Source organism: Ictidomys tridecemlineatus, chromosome 2 (assembly GCF_052094955.1).
Source record: "Ictidomys tridecemlineatus isolate mIctTri1 chromosome 2, mIctTri1.hap1, whole genome shotgun sequence".
NCBI lineage: Eukaryota > Metazoa > Chordata > Mammalia > Rodentia > Sciuridae > Ictidomys > Ictidomys tridecemlineatus.
The window spans coordinates 17,444,804-17,464,814 of NC_135478.1; the positions used below are offsets into that span (position 1 = coordinate 17,444,804).

General features: G+C 49.2%; 2 protein-coding genes across 6 annotated transcripts in view; one reads left to right on the forward strand and one right to left on the reverse strand.

The window, feature by feature from the left end:
- Fyco1 (FYVE and coiled-coil domain autophagy adaptor 1) overlaps positions 1-20,011 on the forward strand; it is a 74,478-nt gene that overhangs the window by 24,979 nt on the left and 29,488 nt on the right. For all 5 annotated transcript variants that reach the window (XM_005332911.4, XM_078037976.1, XM_078037977.1 and 2 more), the window contains 7 exons: positions 266-2,674; positions 3,703-3,795; positions 4,343-4,461; positions 6,187-6,354; positions 7,852-8,001; positions 8,781-8,992; positions 11,563-11,707. In XM_005332911.4, coding sequence (XP_005332968.2) covers positions 266-2,674; positions 3,703-3,795; positions 4,343-4,461; positions 6,187-6,354; positions 7,852-8,001; positions 8,781-8,992; positions 11,563-11,707 — 3,296 coding nt within the window. The remainder of the gene's footprint in view (positions 1-265; positions 2,675-3,702; positions 3,796-4,342; positions 4,462-6,186; positions 6,355-7,851; positions 8,002-8,780; positions 8,993-11,562; positions 11,708-20,011) is intronic.
- Cxcr6 (C-X-C motif chemokine receptor 6) lies at positions 17,260-19,466 on the reverse strand. Its single transcript, XM_021731439.3, has one exon. The coding sequence runs from the start codon at positions 19,207-19,209 to the stop codon at positions 18,184-18,186; it is 1,026 nt and encodes a 341-aa protein (XP_021587114.1). The 5' UTR covers positions 19,210-19,466; the 3' UTR covers positions 17,260-18,183.

The following is a 20,011-nucleotide window of genomic DNA, read 5'->3' on the forward strand; positions in this document are numbered from 1 at the left end:
ACATCCATTCATTCTGTTGAAGAGGCCAGACAGGAAATGCAGGTGTGCATGTCAGGGGAGCTCACTCACCTGGCCTCATGGCTTTGGAATATACTGCTGATCTCCTTGTGGCATAAGCTTTGAGCAAAAGTGTTCTGGTCCTTTGAATAGCTTGTTGACTCATTGTAAGTCAGTTATTTTTACTTCTGCTCTCATTAAACTCTAAAGCTTCTCCAGGTAGCTTTACCCTAAAACCACTTGTCTTTTGTGTTCCCCCACCACCCAGGCTCAGGAGATGGCCTCCAGCTTTGACCTTAGCAGTCCCCTAAACAACGAGGCCCTGGAGGGCTTTGATGAGATGCGGCTAGAGCTGGACCAGCTGGAGATGCGGGAGAAGCAACTGCAGGAGCGTGTGCAGCAACTGGACAGGGAGAACCAGGAGCTAAGGGCAGCGGTCAGCATGCAGGGGGAGCAGCTACAGGTGGAGAAGGAGAGGGGACACACTGCGGCAGAGGACAACATGCGCCTCATGGGCCTGGTAACCGAGCTCCAGAAGCAGTGCGAGGTCACACAGGCTACCCAGAACACTGTGAAGGAGTTGCAGATGTGCCTACAGGCCCTGGAGCTGGGTGTGGCCATGAAGGAAGATGGCCACTCAACTCTGCAGCAGCTGGAGGCCATGCTGCAGCCCCTGGCACGGGAGCTCGAGGCTGCACGGGATTCCCTGGGCAAGAAGGACCAGCTTCTAACCAGACTCTCGAACTGGCTGGCCAGGGCTGAGCAGAAGGCAGATCCAGCACTGGACATGGAGTGGCAGCAAGAACACATGCCCACTGACTCGACCCTGAAGATCAAGGAGCTGGGGGAAAAGCTTCAGGCCCTAGAAAGGGAGAGCACCAAGGTCCAGGAGCTCAACCAGCAGCAGAGTGCCCAGCTGGAGCAGCTGGCCAAGGAGCTTCAACTGAAGGAGGAGGCTGTGGCTGGCCTGGAGCGCCAAGTGAAGGAGATCGCCCCACTCCAGGAAGAGCTGTCTGGGAAGGGGCAGGAGGTAGCCCTGCTCCAGCAACAGCTGCAAGAGTCACTGGCCCACTTGAGCTCCCTGAAGGAGGAGCTGGCAGGGGTAAAACAGGAAGAACAGCGGAGGCGGGAAGAGAAGGAGCTGCTGGAGCAGGAGGCTAGGTCGCAGACCCGGCAGCTACAGCTCCTGGAGACCCAGCTGGCCCAGGTGAATCAGCGTGTGAGCGACCTGGAGGAGCAGAAGAAGCAGCTCATCCAGGACAAGGACCACCTCAACCAGAAGGTGGGCACTTTGGAGCGGCTTGCTGAGCAGCCAAGTGCAGAGCAGCCTGCGATCAGTGAGAGGAGTGAGTCCCTGGGCCCCCTGCACAACACCTTGCAACAGCCCTCTGAGAAGCCTGAGGAGGGGCAGCAGTGCCTACTGAAGGGCCAGATGGACAGCGCTGAGGGACAGCAGGGCACCCAGGAGGAGGAGCTCCAGCAGGCCAACAGGGAGCTGCAGAAAGAGTTGCAGAACATGGTTGAGCGCAACCAGCTCCTGGAGGGCAAGCTGCAGGCCCTGCAAGCCGATTACCAGGCCCTGCAGCAGCGGGAGGCAGCCATCCAGGGCTCCCTGGCCTCTCTAGAGGCTGAGCAGGCCAGCATCCGGCAGCTGGGTGACCAGATGGAGGCCAGTCTCCTGGCTGTAAGGAAGGCCAAGGAGACCATGAAGGCCCAGGTTGCCGAGAAGGAGGCTGCCCTGCAGAGTAAGGAGGGTGAGTGCCAGCAGCTCCGGAAGGAGGCAGAACAGTGCCGGCAGATGGCAGAGGCCCAGAGCCAGGAGCTCAGAGCTTTAGAGAGCCAGTGCCACCAGCAGACCCAGCTGATTGAGACCCTCACCACAAAGGAAGGCCAGCAAGGGCTCGGCCCACCCCAAGATGACGCAGTCCAGCTGGCCATATCTCAAGCGCAGCTGGAAATCCATCAGGGGGAGGCCCAGCGGCTGCAGGCTAAGGTGGTAGAGCTCCAGGCTAAGCTCCAAGCAGCCCTAGATGACCAGGACAAGGTGCAGAGCCAGTTGTGTGTGGCTGAGGCAGTTCTGAGGGAGCACAAGACCCTGGTGCAGCAGCTAAAGGAGCAGAATGAAGCCCTCAACAGGACCCACGTCCAGGAGCTGCTGCAGTGCTCAGAGCGGGAAGGAAAGCTGCAGGAAGAGAAGGCTGATGAAGCCCAGCAGAGAGAGCAGGAGCTGCAGGCCCTGCGGGAGGCACTGACCCAAGCAAAATGCACCTCTGAGGAAGCCCAACTGGAGCATGCTGAACTGCAAGAGCAACTGCACCGGGCTAACACCGACACAGCCGAGCTGGGCATCCAGGTCTGCGCACTGACCGCAGAGAAGGAGCGGGTGGAGGGAGCACTGGCCTGTGCTGCCCAGGAGCTCCGGGACTCCAAAGAGGCAGCTTTGAGGGAGCGAGAGGTCCTGGAGCGCCAAGTGGCCGGGCTGCAGCAGGAGAAGGAGAACTTGCAGGAGAAGCTGAAGGCAGCCGAGGAGGCAGCCCGCTCCCTGCCTGGCCTGCAGGCCCAGCTGGCCCAGGCCGAGCAGCAGGCCCAGAGCCTTCGGGAGGCTGCACAGCAGGAGCATGACACTCTCAAGTTCCAGTTGAGCACTGAGATCATGGACTATCAGAGCAGACTGAAGGTAATCCTAGCTTCAACCATCGGGTCCATGAGAGGCTGTCCCTGCAGCCAAGAGACAGGTGAAGGCCACAGAATATACTTGAGGTACAGACCAATAGGGGAAGTCCCCTCCTGCTGTTATAGGTCCAGGAGAGCCTTCTCTATAGGAACTTGTTAGGGACAGAATACTGGGGAGTGATGCCTTACCCGACATGTCTAAACTCAAGGCCATGGCAGATGAGATTAGACCACACAGACGTTTTTAAATGAGTAGCCAACATTTAAAGAGCAGGATGTTTACAAATTCAGTTTTGTGGCTTCTTTTGAAATCTCAAGATCTAAAAGCCTTCGTCTGCTTTCCTACATGGCAACAGACAGCAGGCGCTTGACAGTGGCTACCCACTTCAAAGCAGCACGCATCCTCTGGTTTCCTCTTGCACTCATATATGCCAGCCCCATTGGGCATGTTAGTTTCCAAGCCCTGCCTTGGCCCCTGGAAACCCCTATAGAGAGCCAGGTCCAGGCTCAGGTCCTGTCTCTGGGCCCCAGCTCCTTCAGATGCTCTACCCATAGATGCAGTATAGGGAGCTGACCCCGTTTTTCACAAGGTCCTTGGGACAGACAAGTTTGTGAGGTCAGCAGTTACCACGCGCCTGAGGCTGCTCGAAGAAAACAAAGCCAGGGGGCTTGTCACTAGTCTGTCTGCCTCAAGGCCTCTGCACTCTCAGGTCACTCCTCACCCTCCATTCTTAGGCAGCTCCACGCACTTCCCCAGAAGTGCCTCCCACCCTAGGGCACTCTGCCCCATGAAGCTCCAGATGAGACTCACAGGCCACATTTTCCCTTCACAGAAATTAAATTCTAAGTTTGAGGACCAAGCTAAATCTCTCTCATTAATAAGTCTGAAAGTCTTTTGTTACCAGTAGAGCCTAAAGCTTATTGAGAAGACAGTATAGGAAATGAGCCGTGGCTGGTTTTTACTTGGGTGATAAGGCTGAAGGTGTCTCAGCATGGGCCCATCTCTCATGATCTCTTTCTCATCCTTTCCAGAGTTCCAGCGAGGAGTGCAAAGGCCTCAGGGCCCAGCTTGAGGAACGAGGTCGGCAGCTGCAGGCCGCCGAGGAGGCTGTGGGCAAGCTGAAGGTGGGCTGTGGCCCCCTGTGGACCTGGCAGGGAGAGATCTGGTTTGGGTTCACTGGACCATTTAAGAAGGCTCCTCGTAAGCCTTCCCGTTCCGAAGCTGAAGTCTCCATCAGTTCAGACACCCTGTCATCAGTTCATGAACACCTGAGTTTGTGTCCCTACTCCCTGGGCAGGTCTGGCTGAGCTGCCAAGTGAAGGAAGGAAGTTGTCCACCTTGGCCATCTCTGTCACGTTCTCTAGCCACTGATTATAAACTGAGCCAGCACAGGGGTGGCATTGGTGCCACAAGTGAATCCTGCTCCCTGCTACTCAACCTCTAGCATCGCTCTTGAGATTCTGTTACCCCTTCAACCACCGTGACCAGTTGTAGTTGTTGCTGAGGAGTGTGTCACACAAATATGCAGTGAGGGTCTTGACCTCTTAAACTTAAAAAACAACAAAAAAATCTTTCCCTTTACAAGGCACCCTGTCAGCTGGTTAGATGGTCTGTGACACTTCTGGTGGATTTGTGCATGCTGAGTGTCTTCTCCCTCATGTCCCATTCCAGGCCTCCCAAGCAGACATGCGACAGAAGCTGAGCTGCACCAGCAACCGTCTTTCAGAGTGCCAGGCTGCCATGCTGAAGAAGGACAAGGAGGGGGCTGCCCTGCGGGAGAACCTGGAAAGGTGAGTCCACCCACAGAGCATCTGGTGGTTATCAGGGAAGGGGGCGTTTGACGCAGTCATTTAGAGACTCAGCCACTCATACTAGAATGAGGAAACCCTTTTGCATGGAAATCCACAAACTCCGAAAATGCAGGTTCCAGAAGTATGCCACAGAGAAGTTAGCTCCTGCTTGCTGCAGACCACAAAGAGGACACACTCTAGCCACATGCTTGGGGAAAACTAAGCTGAGCTAAAAGTCATGACATAATAATAATAGGGATAATGATAGTCGACATTTAAATAATGCTTAAAATGTTGCAGGCACCACTTTAACTACTTTGCTTGTTCAAGTTGAATATACTTTATCCAAAATGCTTGGGACCAGAAATCTTTGTGGATTTCAGAACATTTTGGATTAGGAATACTCAACTCATAATTAGCTATTTAATCCCCCTATCCATTCTATGAAGAAGGTATTCTTTTACCCATTTTCTCCATGAAGAGATCAAATGTACCAAGGACCAGGACCAGCTGTCTTCTTGTTGACACAGGGCAGGGCTTATTGGAACTGGATTGTCACCAGCAAAGACAGGCGTACCCAGTTGTCCTGAGGCTTTGTCCCTCCCTTTTTAGCCATTGCTCACCTCCTGTCACCACTTGCCTTCTAGACTAGGTCCAGGCCCAGTGAGAGAGCCAGAGTGTTTGATGTTCAGTAGCTAGAATGTGCATTTCTTCTCATCTGATTTTTCCAGTGTTTGAATCCTGTAGGACCCTGGCTACCCTTAGACAGGTCATGTTCTTCTGATGATTTAAATATTTAAAAAAAAAAAAAAAACCTTCAACTTTTTAACCTTTTCCATCCTTTTGTGCTAATCCGTTCGTTCATTCATTCTTTTTTTCTTTATTTCTTTCTCTCCCCCCACCTCTCTCTCTCTCTCTTTCTTTCTTTCTTTTCTTTCAATTGAACTCAAGGGCTCTCATGGTGGGCAGTGTCTAATAAACAACTCTAATAATTTTACACTCGACATGAGGTTAGGTTAGGTACTAACCAGTCTCTCTACAAGGCCCTCTGTTTAAGTGTGCCCTTACAAAGGTCTTGTGGGGCCTGGAAGTTTATAGAGGAAGCTTGGAAACCATCACCATAGGGAGTAGCCAATGGGCCAATTTGGGAAGACACCCTTGTTCAGCCAGCACCCTCTGTGGTACACTAAGAGACTCCAGAGTACTCAGAACAGAGTTCACTGGGCCTTGGAGTGTTCTCAGGGGTAGTCCTGCTGTGGGCTCAGGGCCATGTCCCATGTGTAGAGTACCAAAGATACCTGAGAGCTAGGGTCCCCTCTGTAGCTACCTCCAGGAAGCTGTGCCTCTCCTTTCTGTCCTGACTCCTGTTTTTCCTGCTCCTCTCTCATCATCACCCCAAGAGCATTGCCCCTCAGGCCCCTCTCCAGCCTTAGTCCCTGTCCAAGACCCAAGGGGTGTAGAGTTCAGGTCACTTGAGTTATTCCTAGCAACTTAAGATCACCTTACCCTCCCAGAATTTCATTTTTGTGTTGGAAAGGAGGATAAGAAGAGTCTGTTTCTGGAGTAATGCACAACCTGTGAGCAGACACCAAGGGCTCCCTGCTGTGCAGAGGGAAGGCTTAAAGGGCAACAGGACTCCTCATTAGAGGCCAGGGGGAGCCCAGAGGCACCAGGAAGTAGAAAGTTGTGGCTAATCAAGAAAACTTACCACTGTCCCTCCACAAGGACCCAGAAGGAACTTGAAAAGGCCACAATAAAAATCCAAGAGTATTACAACAAACTCTGCCAGGAGGCGAAAGACCGGGAGAGAAATGACCAGAAGATGCTCGCAGACCTGGATGACCTGAACAGAACCAAGAAGTACCTCGAGGAACGGCTGATAGAGCTGCTCAGGTGAGGATCAGCCCAAACACACAGCTGGGGACTTTCTCCAGCACTTGGTTTTCTTTAAGACATTTGACTGCAAAGAACACTTCCATGTTTTTTGCACTCCTCCTGTTATTAAGCACTCATGTGCCTGCCGAGTCTGCTTGGGCCCTGGCAGCCTTAGGAGGCTGGATCTCACTGTTCCCACTAGAGCCATCTGGTTTCCATATTGGTATATGATCATTCTCCCACTCTGTGTACCCAGTCACAAGAGTGACAATAAATGATGTTTAATAATTGATAGGATTTCCCTATTCTCTTCCCCTTTCTGATGAGCTCTTTTCTCCTTCTTTACTGTCCCACTTCCCCCAGCATCAGGGTATGCTATGCCTACATCTCCTCATTCCTTAGGGATTATAAAATAATGATAGTCAAACTGCAACTCATTTGCAAGTTGGCAAACTGCCTGCACATTGCAGATTTAAAACTCGGCATTTGTGCCCTCCTAACTCAGCCATTGTCATGAGGGCTGTGACAGAAAAGCCCAGTGGCATTCCTGATAGCATTCACATAGTCCAGGATGTGGGTGCCCAGACTTACGGGAACAGAAAGATCAGATGCTGTGAACCAGCTGGGAGAACAGGGCTAGTCCAGAGAACAAGTCTTCTTGTCTTCTGACAATTTCAAGTGTCCTGGAATAGGTCAGTCATTTCCATATTAAGGCTTTTTTTACTTAAGGAAAGAGGTCTGTGGTTGATTTGGGCTTCCTGGCTGGTGATGGAGCCAATTTTTTTTAGGACCCAAGTGGCTCTATGATTATGTCAGCAATTCTGAGACCACATCAGTCCTCAGGATGCTGGCTGGGGTTCCAAATGCGAAAAAGCCAAACTTACCACTTCAGGAACTAGAAGCCCTGAAAATGACCACTAGCAGACATGAGGACGTCTCTGCATACATCCCCTGGTGCATCAGGCAGACCTTTCTGAAAAGCCTCACTCTTCCCATGTGACCACCAACAGTGACCATACCATCAAAGGAAGTTAGCATCTGATCAGATTTTTAAGCTGGGGATTTTGATCTTTACCAGTGATTAGTGGTTATTTGAACAAACCGTAACATGAAGGGCTTTGAGCACATTAAGATTCAGCCAGGAAGTACGTTTTCCTGGGCTTACTGCACAGATTTACACATTTACTGTCCACGTGCACAGCATGTTTTAGTGTGAACCACAGGAGTCATCTGCAGTGTTGTTTAGATACCCCAGTGGCACGTGACCCATGTCAGTTCTGACTGTTCCTTGCAGTTGACATGCCTCCTGTTTGCACCCACATACATGGTGTCAGTAAAGAACCTGCATGTTTGGGTTGACAGAGGGGACCTAGCATGGGAACAGAGGGCATTTATAAGGTAAGAGTGCATTTTCCTCCTAGGTCTTGGGAAATTTGACATCAGTCTTCTGAAATGAAGCAAGAATAATTCTCTTATTCTCATGGATTCTTTCTTCTAATGTGATTTTTGTCCCAGGGACAAGGATGCTCTCTGGCAGAAGTCAGATGCCCTGGAATTCCAGCAGAAGCTCAGTGCTGAGGAGAGGTGGCTTGGGGACACGGAAGCAAACCACTGCCACGACTGCAAGCGAGAGTTCAGCTGGATGGTGCGGCGGCACCACTGCAGGTCAGCAGTGCTCTCAGGCCACCACCGAAACCCTGTCCTGCAGGCCCAGAACCATAGCCGGTGGCCCTGAATAGGAAATCTGGGACAAGTGTGGGTACCATGGCCAACTCTCTAGGAAGAGCAGGTTTCTTATTGACTTTGAGGAAGCAGGTGAGGAGGGTGTATTAGTTGGGGTCCTAGCAAGACACTCAAGAAAGACTTACATACAGGTGTGGACAGGATTAAGGGGACCCCCAGGGATGTGGCCCATCAGAGACCAGCAACCCTTTGGCTGCTCCCACGGGGAGCCAAGAGGAAAGTATTGCTGGAACCCAGCAAGAGCTGGTCCTGAGGCTTCTGAAGGAGAACCTGGGCAGTGCCAGAGGTGCACAGATCTCCAAGGGCCTAGAAAAGATGGGTGAAGATGAAGGGCAGGTTGGAGCTGGGGCAGTTGGAGAATGGTCAGCACAGGCCTGTGAGCATCTGGTCTCTTAGAGCCTTAGTCCCTGAGCTGTGGAATGCACTCCTGCAGCGTGGTGTCAGGAAAAGAGGGTTCAGCCACACTCTCTCCTGCCTCCCAAGACTTACGGGAGTAAACTGTTCTCCCCACCGAACTTGCCAGGATGTCTTTAATGGAGTCTTATGCAGTAGGCTTACATTCGCCCTCTACACCAAGGGCATAGCCAGGTCTAGAGAGCCATGTGTCTCCAAAGCCCAACACAGAGCCCAGTCTGGAGCTGAGCAGATTGTGAAGACCCACAGGGCCTCATCCTTACAGCTCCACCCTGTTTCATTTCCAGGATATGTGGCCGCATCTTCTGTTACTACTGCTGCAACAACTATGTCCTGATCAAGCACAGTGGCAAGAAGGAACGCTGCTGCCGAGCCTGTTTCCGGAAGTTCAGTGAAGGCCCTGGCTCTCCTGATAGCACCAGCTCAGGCACTAGCCAGGGAGAGCTCAGTCCCATGTTGTCACCAACCCAAGCTGGGTCCCAGGCCATAGGAAACCAAGGTCAGCTTTTGCCTGCTACATTCTAGGTGTCACCCCTTCCCCACTGTGGTTAATTAGCATTAGCAAGCTCAGTTCAATGTCTTCCAAACTTAGATGTCAAAGAGGCACTAAAAATATGCCCCACCAATCTTGAGACTTTCTTGTTGATATAATTGGGATTAAAAAGAGAATACGCTTTTCCTGATATGATCCAGGGTGATTTAACTTGAGACCTATGTACATATGTACCACCAGTGGAATACATTCCACACTTTGGAAAATTCTGTCCTCCAGACCTTCAGCCCTGGTATCCATCCTCCCTTCCATAGTAACCAAAGACCATGATTTGTACCTGGAACAGCCCATATCCTTCATACTCTCTCTTAATGACCAAGGAGGATGTATTCTCCTTTGTGTCCTCCACTTAAGCAGTAAAATGAAGTGAGGATTGGTTCCTTCTGTTTCTAATACAGCCCACCCTGTGGACACCAAAATTTGGATGTAGAGCCCAGTGAGGTAGAGCTGATATGGTAAGGACAGAAGTGGAGGTCATCTCTGCTCTGCCATCACTGCTGTTTGCATTTGATCCCTGTGAACTCCTCCTTGACCCAGGTGCCGGCCAGCCAGATTTTAGAAATGCTGTTTCTCTTTTGTTTAAGTGGGTTATCAAGGAAATTGTCAGGCCTTATTATTTATTAGGTACAGAGAACTGCTCAGGGATGGGAGTTGTATGTACTTTGCACAGCTTTATATCTTCTTCAAATCGTTTACCTATTTTTTTAAATATTGAATTTTGAAAGTCCTCTACATATTCTGGATAAAATTTCTTTATCAGATATGTGTTTTACAAATATTTTCTCCTAATCTATAACTTGTTTTTTTTCATTTTTCTTTGAAGAATGGAAGTATCCTTCAAAGAACAGAAATGTATAGTTTTGATGATACTCACTTTATCATTATTTTTTTTCTTTTCTTTTGGTGTCATAGCTAGCTTTGCTTAATCCCAAGTATTCAAAGTCTTCTGTTTTCTCCTGGAAGCTTTATAGTTTTAGGTTATATATGTAGGCCAGTGACCTGTTTAGAGTTAATTTTTGTGTATGTTGCAAAGTATAAGTAGAGATTTACTTGTTTTGGTTTGGTTTGGTTTAGTTGTCCAGTGGTTCCAAAAACATTGGTTGAAAAATTTATTCTTTTTACCCAGAATTACTTTTGCAACTTTGTTAAAAGTCCGTTGACCTTATATATGTAGATCTGTATCTGGACTTTCTGTTCCATTCCATTTATCTATGTGCCTATTCTTTCACCAGTACCATACTGTTATGGTTGCCATAGTTTTATACAGTATCTTAAAGAGAGGAATGGGTGAGTTCTTCAATTTTGTTCTTTATCAAAGTATTAGCTATTATAGAATTACTGCTTTTCCAAATAAATTCTAGAATGAGTTTGTTAATTTTTACAAGAAAATTCTGATGAGGTTTTAATTAGGATTACTTTGAATTTACAGATGAGTTTAGAAAGAGCTGACATCTTAATGAAATTGACTTTTCCAATCCATGAACATGGTATAGCTTCCTATTTACTTAGGTCTCTGATTTCCCTCAATGGACATCATTTTGGATCCCTGTTGCCTATTTTATCATCCTTCTTCCAGTCTCAGAGTACAGATTCAGGAATTTAGTTAGGTCTAAGGAAAAAGTCAATCTGTGGGTTCCTTTTTCCAATCCATGCTTTAAATCCTCTATTATACAAACTTGAGATAAGAGGGAAACTGTTCCTTCTAAAGCACAGCAGGGCAGCTTGCATGAACCATTATACTAAACAACTCAGGGGCTTTCCTCACCCCAACGCACTGGAAGATGTTCCAACAATGACAGAATGACACCACACCAAAGTTCTGAGGTTGCTTATTTTGACTTCTGGCATCCCCCATCTGCTCTGTTTTTTCTTTTCTTATCTTTTTCCACCTCACATTTGCCCTAATTTTCTATAATATATGCTAGCAAGTGCTTATGGTTGAATAACTGACCCAGTAGCTTCTCTATAGTGGCCGTCCTATTGAAAGGCCTACAAGGTCAAACACAAGGCCCCTGATTGGAAGCGTAATTCTTGCTGTAGCTCCTTGAGCTGAGGAAAAGTCTGCCCCAACTCACAGTGGCTCGGGCAGGGAGAGGTGCTGTGCAGGTCATAATCCTGCTTCCAAGAGGCACAAGCACATACTGCCTGTATCTTACAAAGCAGGGACTCAGTGGCACCGAAATGTGTGTACTTTATTGTTTCTTTCCTGAAAACATTTTGATAGGTTTTTCCTTTAAAGTAATGGCCTTAGAGAAGTTAGAAACTGAAATCTTTCTAAGCCCCTGATTTTATTTTAAAAGTCTCTCAGGCTGTTCATTCAGTCTCATCTGCAGCCCCTTTGCTTTTCTAGAATATCTCATATCTGAACATAAAAGCCATCATTCGAGTGACCATTTAAGGCATGTCCCAGCAGCTTGTTCTGTGTAGCTATACACCTCACTTTCCCACAGACCCTTCTCCATCCTGTGTATGATGATTTGTGTGTCTCCTCTGTCCTGCTCTCCTCTGCCATCCAGGAATAAACTCAGACTTCAGGCCACCAGATGACGCTGTGTTTGACATCATCACAGATGAGGAATTGTGCCAGATCCAGGAATCCGGCTTCTCCTTACCTGAAACACCCACTGAAACTGACTCTTTTGATCCAAATGTGGCCGAACAGTGAGTAGATGGCACCTCCGTTCCCTGGGTGCTCATTGTGTGCCTCTCCCTTGGACTTTCTTATCAAAAGACCAGGAAAGTAAGACACTGGAAGCCGGATTGGCTATCTTTGCTAAAGAATAGAGGGTGGGACAGGATGCACATGAAGAGTGCCAGCACTTGGGGAATTGTCAGTGTGGAACCTTGCCAGAGAGTCCTGGGAATGTCTCAGTGGTACTCTGGTCTCGGCATCTTCTCTAAGGCATCTTCCTTGGCTTGGACAACTGTATGTGTCTACTTGGCAACATATCAGACTGAGTAGCTTAACCCACAGAAATGAACTTCCTCATAATTCTGGAAGCTGGAAGTCCAAGATGGAAGTACTGGCAGAAATGGTACCTCCTCTCTCCTTGGCTTGAAGATGGCCACCCTCTTGCTGTCCCATCACATGATTATCTTCTGTGTACACACCCCTGGTACCTCCCCATATCTCCTATCTACTCCTCTTATACTGGATTAGAGCCCACCCTATAGCCTCATTAACTTAATCATCTTTCCCTATCTCCAAACACAGTTAGTTTAAGCTATTGAGGGTTAAGCTTCAGCCTGTGAATTTGAAGCAGAGACCCACTGTTAGGCCCATAAAAAGCAACCCAAACATATAAAAAGTAACTCATGCTATGCTGCCCTTGGCCATGGTTCTGGAACATGCTGACCTTTACAAGCTTTGTTCCCAAGCCCTCAGGCTCCCAGTCCTACTCACCTTACCACCTACCCACCTGGCTCGCCAGCCCATGAAAGCAGAATGTGGCCCAGTGCTAATGGAACAGAATGACCCTGGGCCCTGGGGGTTAGGGAGAGCATGCAGCCCACACAATCAGGGAGACTTCAGTGAAAGTGCTCCAAGAAGGAGAGGAAAGGTGCAGAGGGGCAGAATCAGCAGCGATTAGGGACTGTCTTAGACTCAGTAATGGGGAGCTTTTTCCTTGAGTTATAAAACAGTGAGTTCAGTTCATCTTTGGGAGACACTCATCAGACTGAGTAACAATGCCACAAGAAAGGAATCTCAGATTTAGCTGCAGTCATCTTAGGTAGATGTGTTTTCTGAGGCATCCTTTAGATAGGCCCATCCCGGGCCCTACAGTCTGACAGCAGCAAAAACCTAGAGGCAAGTCTGTCAACTTGCAATCTGCAGCGCTCAAGGGAGTTTCCACTCCTCTGACCTGACCTGGGCTGTGCCCTCCTGAGCACTGTGAGAACACTGCAGCTGGCATGGTCAGGGCAGCCTTTGGAGGGACAGAAACATCAGCTGCACATGTACTTTGTGCTCACTCTCCCTTTGACCCTCTCATTTTTCTCACGGAGCCCAACAAGGTTTATGAGGAGAGCTTTGCAAGTATTCAGCTTTTATCACCTGTCAAGTCAGTATGTAGCAGGTAAGGTGAGCAGAACCAGCAGCCTAGGGGCCCAGGAGGACACCTTTGGCTTGAAAGTGTCTCATTGCCTCCCGTAACCTGCATGAGAAGAGATCCCCCTGCAGCTCCCTTTCTCATAACCCCACACCTTCCCCTTTCCCAGTAGGAACAAAAGCAGAAGGTATTCCGCCTGCTGACAAATATGTGTGGTTTTGTTCTTGGGAAAATAGGAACTGTTTCAGGGAAAGGAAACTGCCGGCCAGGATACCTGAAGCCTCCAAGGCGGATCTGGGATTGTGATGGGAACCTGCAAGCCCTGCCCTTCACCTGTGGGTGAAGCGCTACTCCTTGTCAGCAAAGGCTTGTGTCATGGGGACTTCTTTGTGGGTTAGCTAGAGATATACCCAAGCCTGTCCGGCAGCTTTGCCTTACATTCTTTTCTTTCTGAGTCTTAAGACCCAGTCAGAAACACCAGGAGTCTGAGAAAGGGTGGGAGATCTAGATCTCTGGATTTACATGAGCATCCCTGGCAGGAAACCAGGAAGAATAAACAGATCCAAGATAAGCAGTGGTCCAGGTGGGATTGAGCACCAAGTCTAAACCCTCGGGGAGAAAAAGGCCCTTGGACATGGTGCTGTTGAATGCAATTGTGGAGCCCCTTCCCCATCTCTGCTGTCCTTAAACAGCCTCATTTAGGCCCCTTGCTTAGGAGAAGATATTCCAATCCCATTTTTCCGTGAGGAAACTGAGGCCTTGGGAGGTTGCATGACTTTTCCTGTCCTCATAAGCATCAGAACTAGACTGGGGGCTCAGAACTCCACATCTCCATCTGCCCATCAAAATCCTGCCCTTCTCCCCTGCTGCCTGTCCCCTCCTCCACACATACACAGATTGTAGGGCGGAGAGGTGGCTTGCCATCCATCCTGGCAGTGATGGAACAAAGAAAGTGTCACAGTCAGCTGCACAGGTGGACCTGGCAGTTGTGCCAGGGACTTGTTAAGCAACCTCCATACTTGGTTCTGCCCAAATGGTGGCATACAAAGGTGCACAGCCCCTCTCCTGTGGTGCACGTGACCAGGTGTCCAGCTTTTCTCAGGATTGAGGTGGCAGGCAGAGAAGGAAATCAAGCTCTTGTCAGCTGCTAAATCAGAAGAGGATGTTGGGCAACAGCCAGCAGGGGCCTCAGGTTTTGACCCCCTTGGCCTCTGCTCAGCCCCCATCGTGCACAGCCTCCCTTCTTGGCCACTAGATACACAGATTGAGGTACAAAGCTTATGCTCTAGAATCAGACACATTTGAACAAGTCCCCGGCCTGCCACCTCCAGGCTTCATGGCCCATAGCAGTGCAGTCCCTAAACTCAGTCCCCTCTCCTGTGCAGAAGAGACTGGAATAGCACCTGCCCACTGGGTTCTTAGGAAGAGTAGATGAGAGTCTTTTATGCAAAGGACTGAGCCACAGCCTGTCACCTAGAGCCTTCTCTAGAGGTGAACTGTTTCCCCGATGTTCAACACTGATTTGCAGTGTCAGGAGCTGAGCTGTGTGTGTGTCCACTGCTGTGCAAGACCTCAGTACCTTGCACACCACAGCCCCATCATCTTCTTCAAAGAAAGTTTCTCCTCCAGATACCTGGTTGACACGGGAGCTGAAACTTGCCCACAGAGCAAATGAGCCCACAGAGCCTCTTTGCCAGTAATTGCTTCAGAACTAGTGCTCGTGGTCAGAGTGAGGGAACTGTGGTCATCAGCCAGGAGACTGGATGCCTGGTATCTCAGAGAAAAAATAAGAACAGGATATGGTTATAAAGCCACCTTGTGCTTGGGTTAACCCAAGATCTCTACCTTCAGACAAGTGCAGAGTTAGCAGGCACCCTGCTGTGTGAGCTATCACAGGTATTAATCTCTCTGAGCTCATTTTCTCATCTGAAAAATAGGTATGACGGTGTTAGCCTTCCTATCAAATGGTGTTTTTCCTTCTGTGGCCACCATCTTCCCACCAGTGTGCTCACCGAGAACACCTGGGTGGCCAAGGGGCCCCTGACACGGGATCACCTTGTGTTTAGCACATCTCAGATGATGCAGGCCTCTGGCCTCTACTACATCGCTCTCTGGGGCTGGAGCCAAGAATGTTACTACCCCTATAAGCTGGGAGTTTGTTGGGGTTTTGCATGTTTTTTACCCTCAGACCCCAGGGGAATCTGGATTCCAGTGGATCCTCATCTACCTGGCCTCCTGCCCCCAGTCCCCCTTGCATCCTAAACCTTTGACACCATGTTCTGCTGTGAGCAGCCAAGGCAGGGAGGAGAAGAGCAGGTCTGAGGTTGAGAGCTGACTTTGCCCTCCCCTGACTCAGGCTCCTCCTCTGTGGAATGGAGGCTGTTACAAGAGCATCTTGGACTTCCTAGACTGTGGTGTGGATAGAGCTGAGGGCAAGACGGGAAGCTCTCTGTAACCTACATGTGCTGTGCTAGTGGTTATTGCCAGTGATGACCCAGGTCTACTCTCAAGTGTAGAGTACAAGTACCCAGAGTGGACCAGCGAGTGTCGGAGGAGATAGAGGAATTGAAGGAAGGTTCTGCTGCTGTCCTGGGGACAATCAGGCAGCATTTTTCTAAGCTGTGGAAGGACCTGTACAAATGATTGGGAGCTTGGGAGAGGACACACTCCAGTAGGTACCCTGTCTCATTTGATTTACTCTGCAGGCAGGCACTCGGTCAGGGAAACCCCGCGGCCCCAGCAGTCCCCCTCCATTGCCATGCTCATGTTGGCTCACGCATGGCCCTTGGACTGCACTGCATGCCTCATGGCCACCCCAGTCGTGTGAATGGTGAACCAAGCCTTGGGGATGCTGCGTGACTTGGCCGGGGGTGCCCAGGAGGGAGCGTTGCCCAGCACTGGCTGAGTGCCCAAGCCCTGCCTCTCTCTTCCAAGACACTGTCAAGGAAGCTGGAGTCTGTCTAGTGGCCGCACTGTCAGAAGTGTTCCTCATTAAGATAAGTGCACAAAGGGGGATGACCAAACTCCCCCCTGAAAGCCCATTAGAGGATAAGAGACAGCCTTGCCACCCTGCAGAGTGCAGACTTGGTTGTTTGAGGAAGCGCTTGGTCCATGTGGCCTGAGTGTAATTAGGAAGTTCTCCTCATGGATGCATATGGCATGTTTATGAAACAGAGCATGGAATCATGTGGGCCTTTCAAGGCCCGGCCTGTGCTCAGCTGAACCACACCTCGGGAGGCACACAGCTGATGTAGAAGGCTTCCATTCTGCTTCAATAGGTCTCATAAGAAAGAATAACTACTCCTGGCTTAGGGGGTACTCTTACCCACGAATGTAAACTGTGCCAGGGGCTTTGCTTTTATTATCTCAAGTCCCTCATACCAGCCCTGAGAGGTAGGTGCTGTTAAGATCCATGCCTCACCAAAAAGAAAGAAGTAGTGGGCAGAGGTTGGGATTTGCTTAGGGTCTCGTCAGCTGGTGAATATCAGGGATTTAGTTCTGACCTGTTGTCTGTCTGACCCCCAGACCACATGGTTGAACTAGTCTGGCCTCCCTTACCTCCTGGGGGACTCCACTTAGCTGTTACAAATGATTCTCCACATTTTGGCCAGTGATTTGAGGAATGCGTACACCCAACAATTATCTTTAACCTGTTTATTAGATTGTCAGGATGTAATGAACTTTTGTAAAGTCTGACATTTAAAACTCTCTCATCCTGTGGCTGTATTATAGAAGCTGAACAGAGGTACCCCTCATTTTGGGCAGGAGGCTAGAAACCACAATGAAAGAGCAGGGTTATTACCATTGATGTGTTCATTTCCTTCATAGACATTGCCCCAGAAGCTTGCAATTTTAACTTATTTCTTGTGTTCTGAGCCTAGAAGTAACTGGGTTTTTTAAAAATATATTTTCATACATCTTGTGTATTTTTTATTTGTTCCTTTTAATTATACATGATGGTAGAATATAATTTGACATACATACAGAGTATAACTACCCATTCTTGTGGCTGTACATGATGTGGAGTTACATTGGTTGTGATTTCATATATGAACATAGGAAAGTTATGTCCGATTTATTCTATTGTCTTTCCCATTCCCATCCCCTCTCCATTTCCCACCCCCCACCCCCCGACCCCATCCAATTCAGTGAACTTCCATTCCTCCCTCCCAGTAACTGTTTTTTGTATGCTCAAACACCAGCATTAAAGTTAAATGCTCCTAAAGGTAAAAGTAGTTTGAAGACTAAGATTTTTATTTCTTGGTCATGAAACTGATACGCCGTCTGATGTGTGGGTGTGTGCGTTCACATTTGTATATGTGCATGTGGCAGGTCTTTGATAAATTCCCTTTTTAAAATGAGTGGAGCCACTGAAGGATCCACTCCAAAAATGATGCTTAAATTTGTTCTAGTCTTAAGCTGTTTTGCACCTTCTAGCATGTTCATGGACCAGTGGAATTTCAGCCAACTCTAATTTGTTTGGGTCCACATACAGTCTCCAGGGCTGGTCCTCCCAGGATTAGTCAGAGAGAACCTTAGCATCACTTATGCAAAAGTCAAAACCTAAGGTGTGGCAGACATTGTCCTCATTCCTGTTCGGTGCCTGGTAATTGAGGTCTGAGCCACATAGACCTCACTTGTCTTCAAGGCCACTCCCATCTCCACTCCTTGCCCAGTGGTCAGAAGAGTCTTCTGTACTTGGGAGCCAGCACATCACCTTCCACCAACAGCTTTGTTGTCTGTGCTCCCTCTTCAGCCATCAGCCCCAGTCACAATAATGACAAACCTGAGATCCTAAGATCCTCATCCCCTTGGCTTCAGTGTTCTTGGGGATGAAGAAGTCCTTAAAAATTGTAGCCCCCCCCCCACACACACACATACACACACTTTGAGCATCAGGCCTGGGTCTTAAGAAGAGAGCAGGGTATGTCCATGTCTACAAAGCATTGCATGCCAGCCACCATGTCTGATGTCTTCTCCGTGAGAATGCAGATGCCATAAACAAAGCCTCCCTCATCAGTTCCAGAGGACGTAGCCACGCTCCTGCCAATTCCAGAGCAGTTTCTCCAGGTCCAGCAAGGCCAACAGCTAGAACATGCTGATGGCCTCTACATTGTGAGAGGTAGAAAAACTCTTGGAACTGTCCTCAGAAGACTTCCACTGACTTGAGACTCTCAGGCAAGGGAGACAGCCAATATCCTTCACAAGTTTCCGGAAGTTCTTCTGAAACTTGAGGCCAACGAAGGCATAGAGCACAGGGTTAAGGCAGGCCCGCAGGTATGCAATGGCCTCTGTCACCAGGATGGCATAGTCAAAGCTGGTCATGGTATAGTACTCCCAGCTCGTACTGCGAATGAGCTTGACAAGATTGAAGGGTGTCTGGGTGAGTAGGAACACGGCCACCACGAGGAAGATGATCTTTAGAGATTTGTGCTTCCGGAAACCTCGAGCATGAAGCAGAGTCTTGATGATGATGGAGTAGCAAATGATCATGGCAAGCAGTGGCAGGAAGAACCCCAGAGACATCTGGGAGGCAAGAACCATGGTGGAAATCTCTTCATCATGGTAGCCGCAGATGACCTTGTCGAGATGTAGGACATTGCTATAGATGATCTGTGGCAAGGAAACCAGCAGGGAGACTACCCAGATAATCAAGCAGATGACCTTGCCACAGGTCATCCGCTTGGCCTGCTGGTTATAGGCCTTGGTGGCCTGAACCACAGCGATGAAGCGATCCACGGTGATGCAGGTGAGGGTGAGCATGGACGTGTAGAAGTTAATCGTGTATATGCCCCGGAGGATCTTGCACATGACCTGGCCGAAGACCCACTCATGGAAGCCTGCATAGGCCCAGAAGGGCAGAGTGCAGACAAACACTAGGTCAGCCAGGGGCAGGTTCACCAAGAATACATCTGTCAGGCTCTTCAGCTTCTGGTAGAAAATGTACACGACCAGCACCAGGGAGTTCCCCACCAGGCCAGAGATGAACACTGCCGCATACACACAGGGCAGGAAGATCTTTCTGAACTGCAGGAAGCCCTCATGCACCTTGCTACTGTCACTAGAGGTGTTGAAGAGCATGGGATCTGAGTAATCGTAATCGTACTCCTCCATGGCATCTGCTCTGAGGTTCTCCTGTGAGTGAAAACCCAGGAAATATATTTGGAACTGAGAATGGCACTCCTGTCTTACCACTGCCCCCTGTAGGTACAAGTAGGCATCACCCCCTAGTGTTCTGCCTGGTAACAGCAAAGTCAAGCATACTGCAGGTGACCAGTTTCTAGGGGAAGCTGTTCAGACAAGATGAGGAACATTTTGTTAACCCTAGAATTCTCAGGATCTCACCCAGCTAGTCCCCACACATATCCCATAAAACCTTGCGCTCAGTGGTTTCAAAACAAAATCCACCATGCATTCCAGACCCCTTTGCTCCACACGAGGGGGCCTGTCCTCATCCACCCAGGCCTCACAGCAGCTGTCTGCCCATCCTCTGCCTCATTTGCAAAATTTCTGAAGCTCCAGTAAGTGGGCTTCTCCTGTCAGGAGACTTCTGGTGACCAGAGATGTTTGGGGATGACAAGGACTTCTGTCAGGGTGGGAAGTCCTTCCTGCTTACATCTTCTTAAAAGGGTGACAGGTGGAAAAGGAAGGCACTGGAAAAGCTCACACTGCCCAGTACCTTGGCTGAGCTGGCTTCATGACTAGAGAGTTGGGTGGCTGGCCTCACTCTCTAACCAGACTTTCCCCATATCATCTGTCACAGTTCATGACAGCCACCATCAGAGACCTTTCCTGAAGACTTTTTAATCTTTAGGAATCTCTTTAAAGGTAGATTTCCTGGGGAAGGGCCATGCCTTAGTGTCTAGGATTAGTATTTTGGGTCTTCTTTCACAAATGGAAGACCCAATTGAAATGG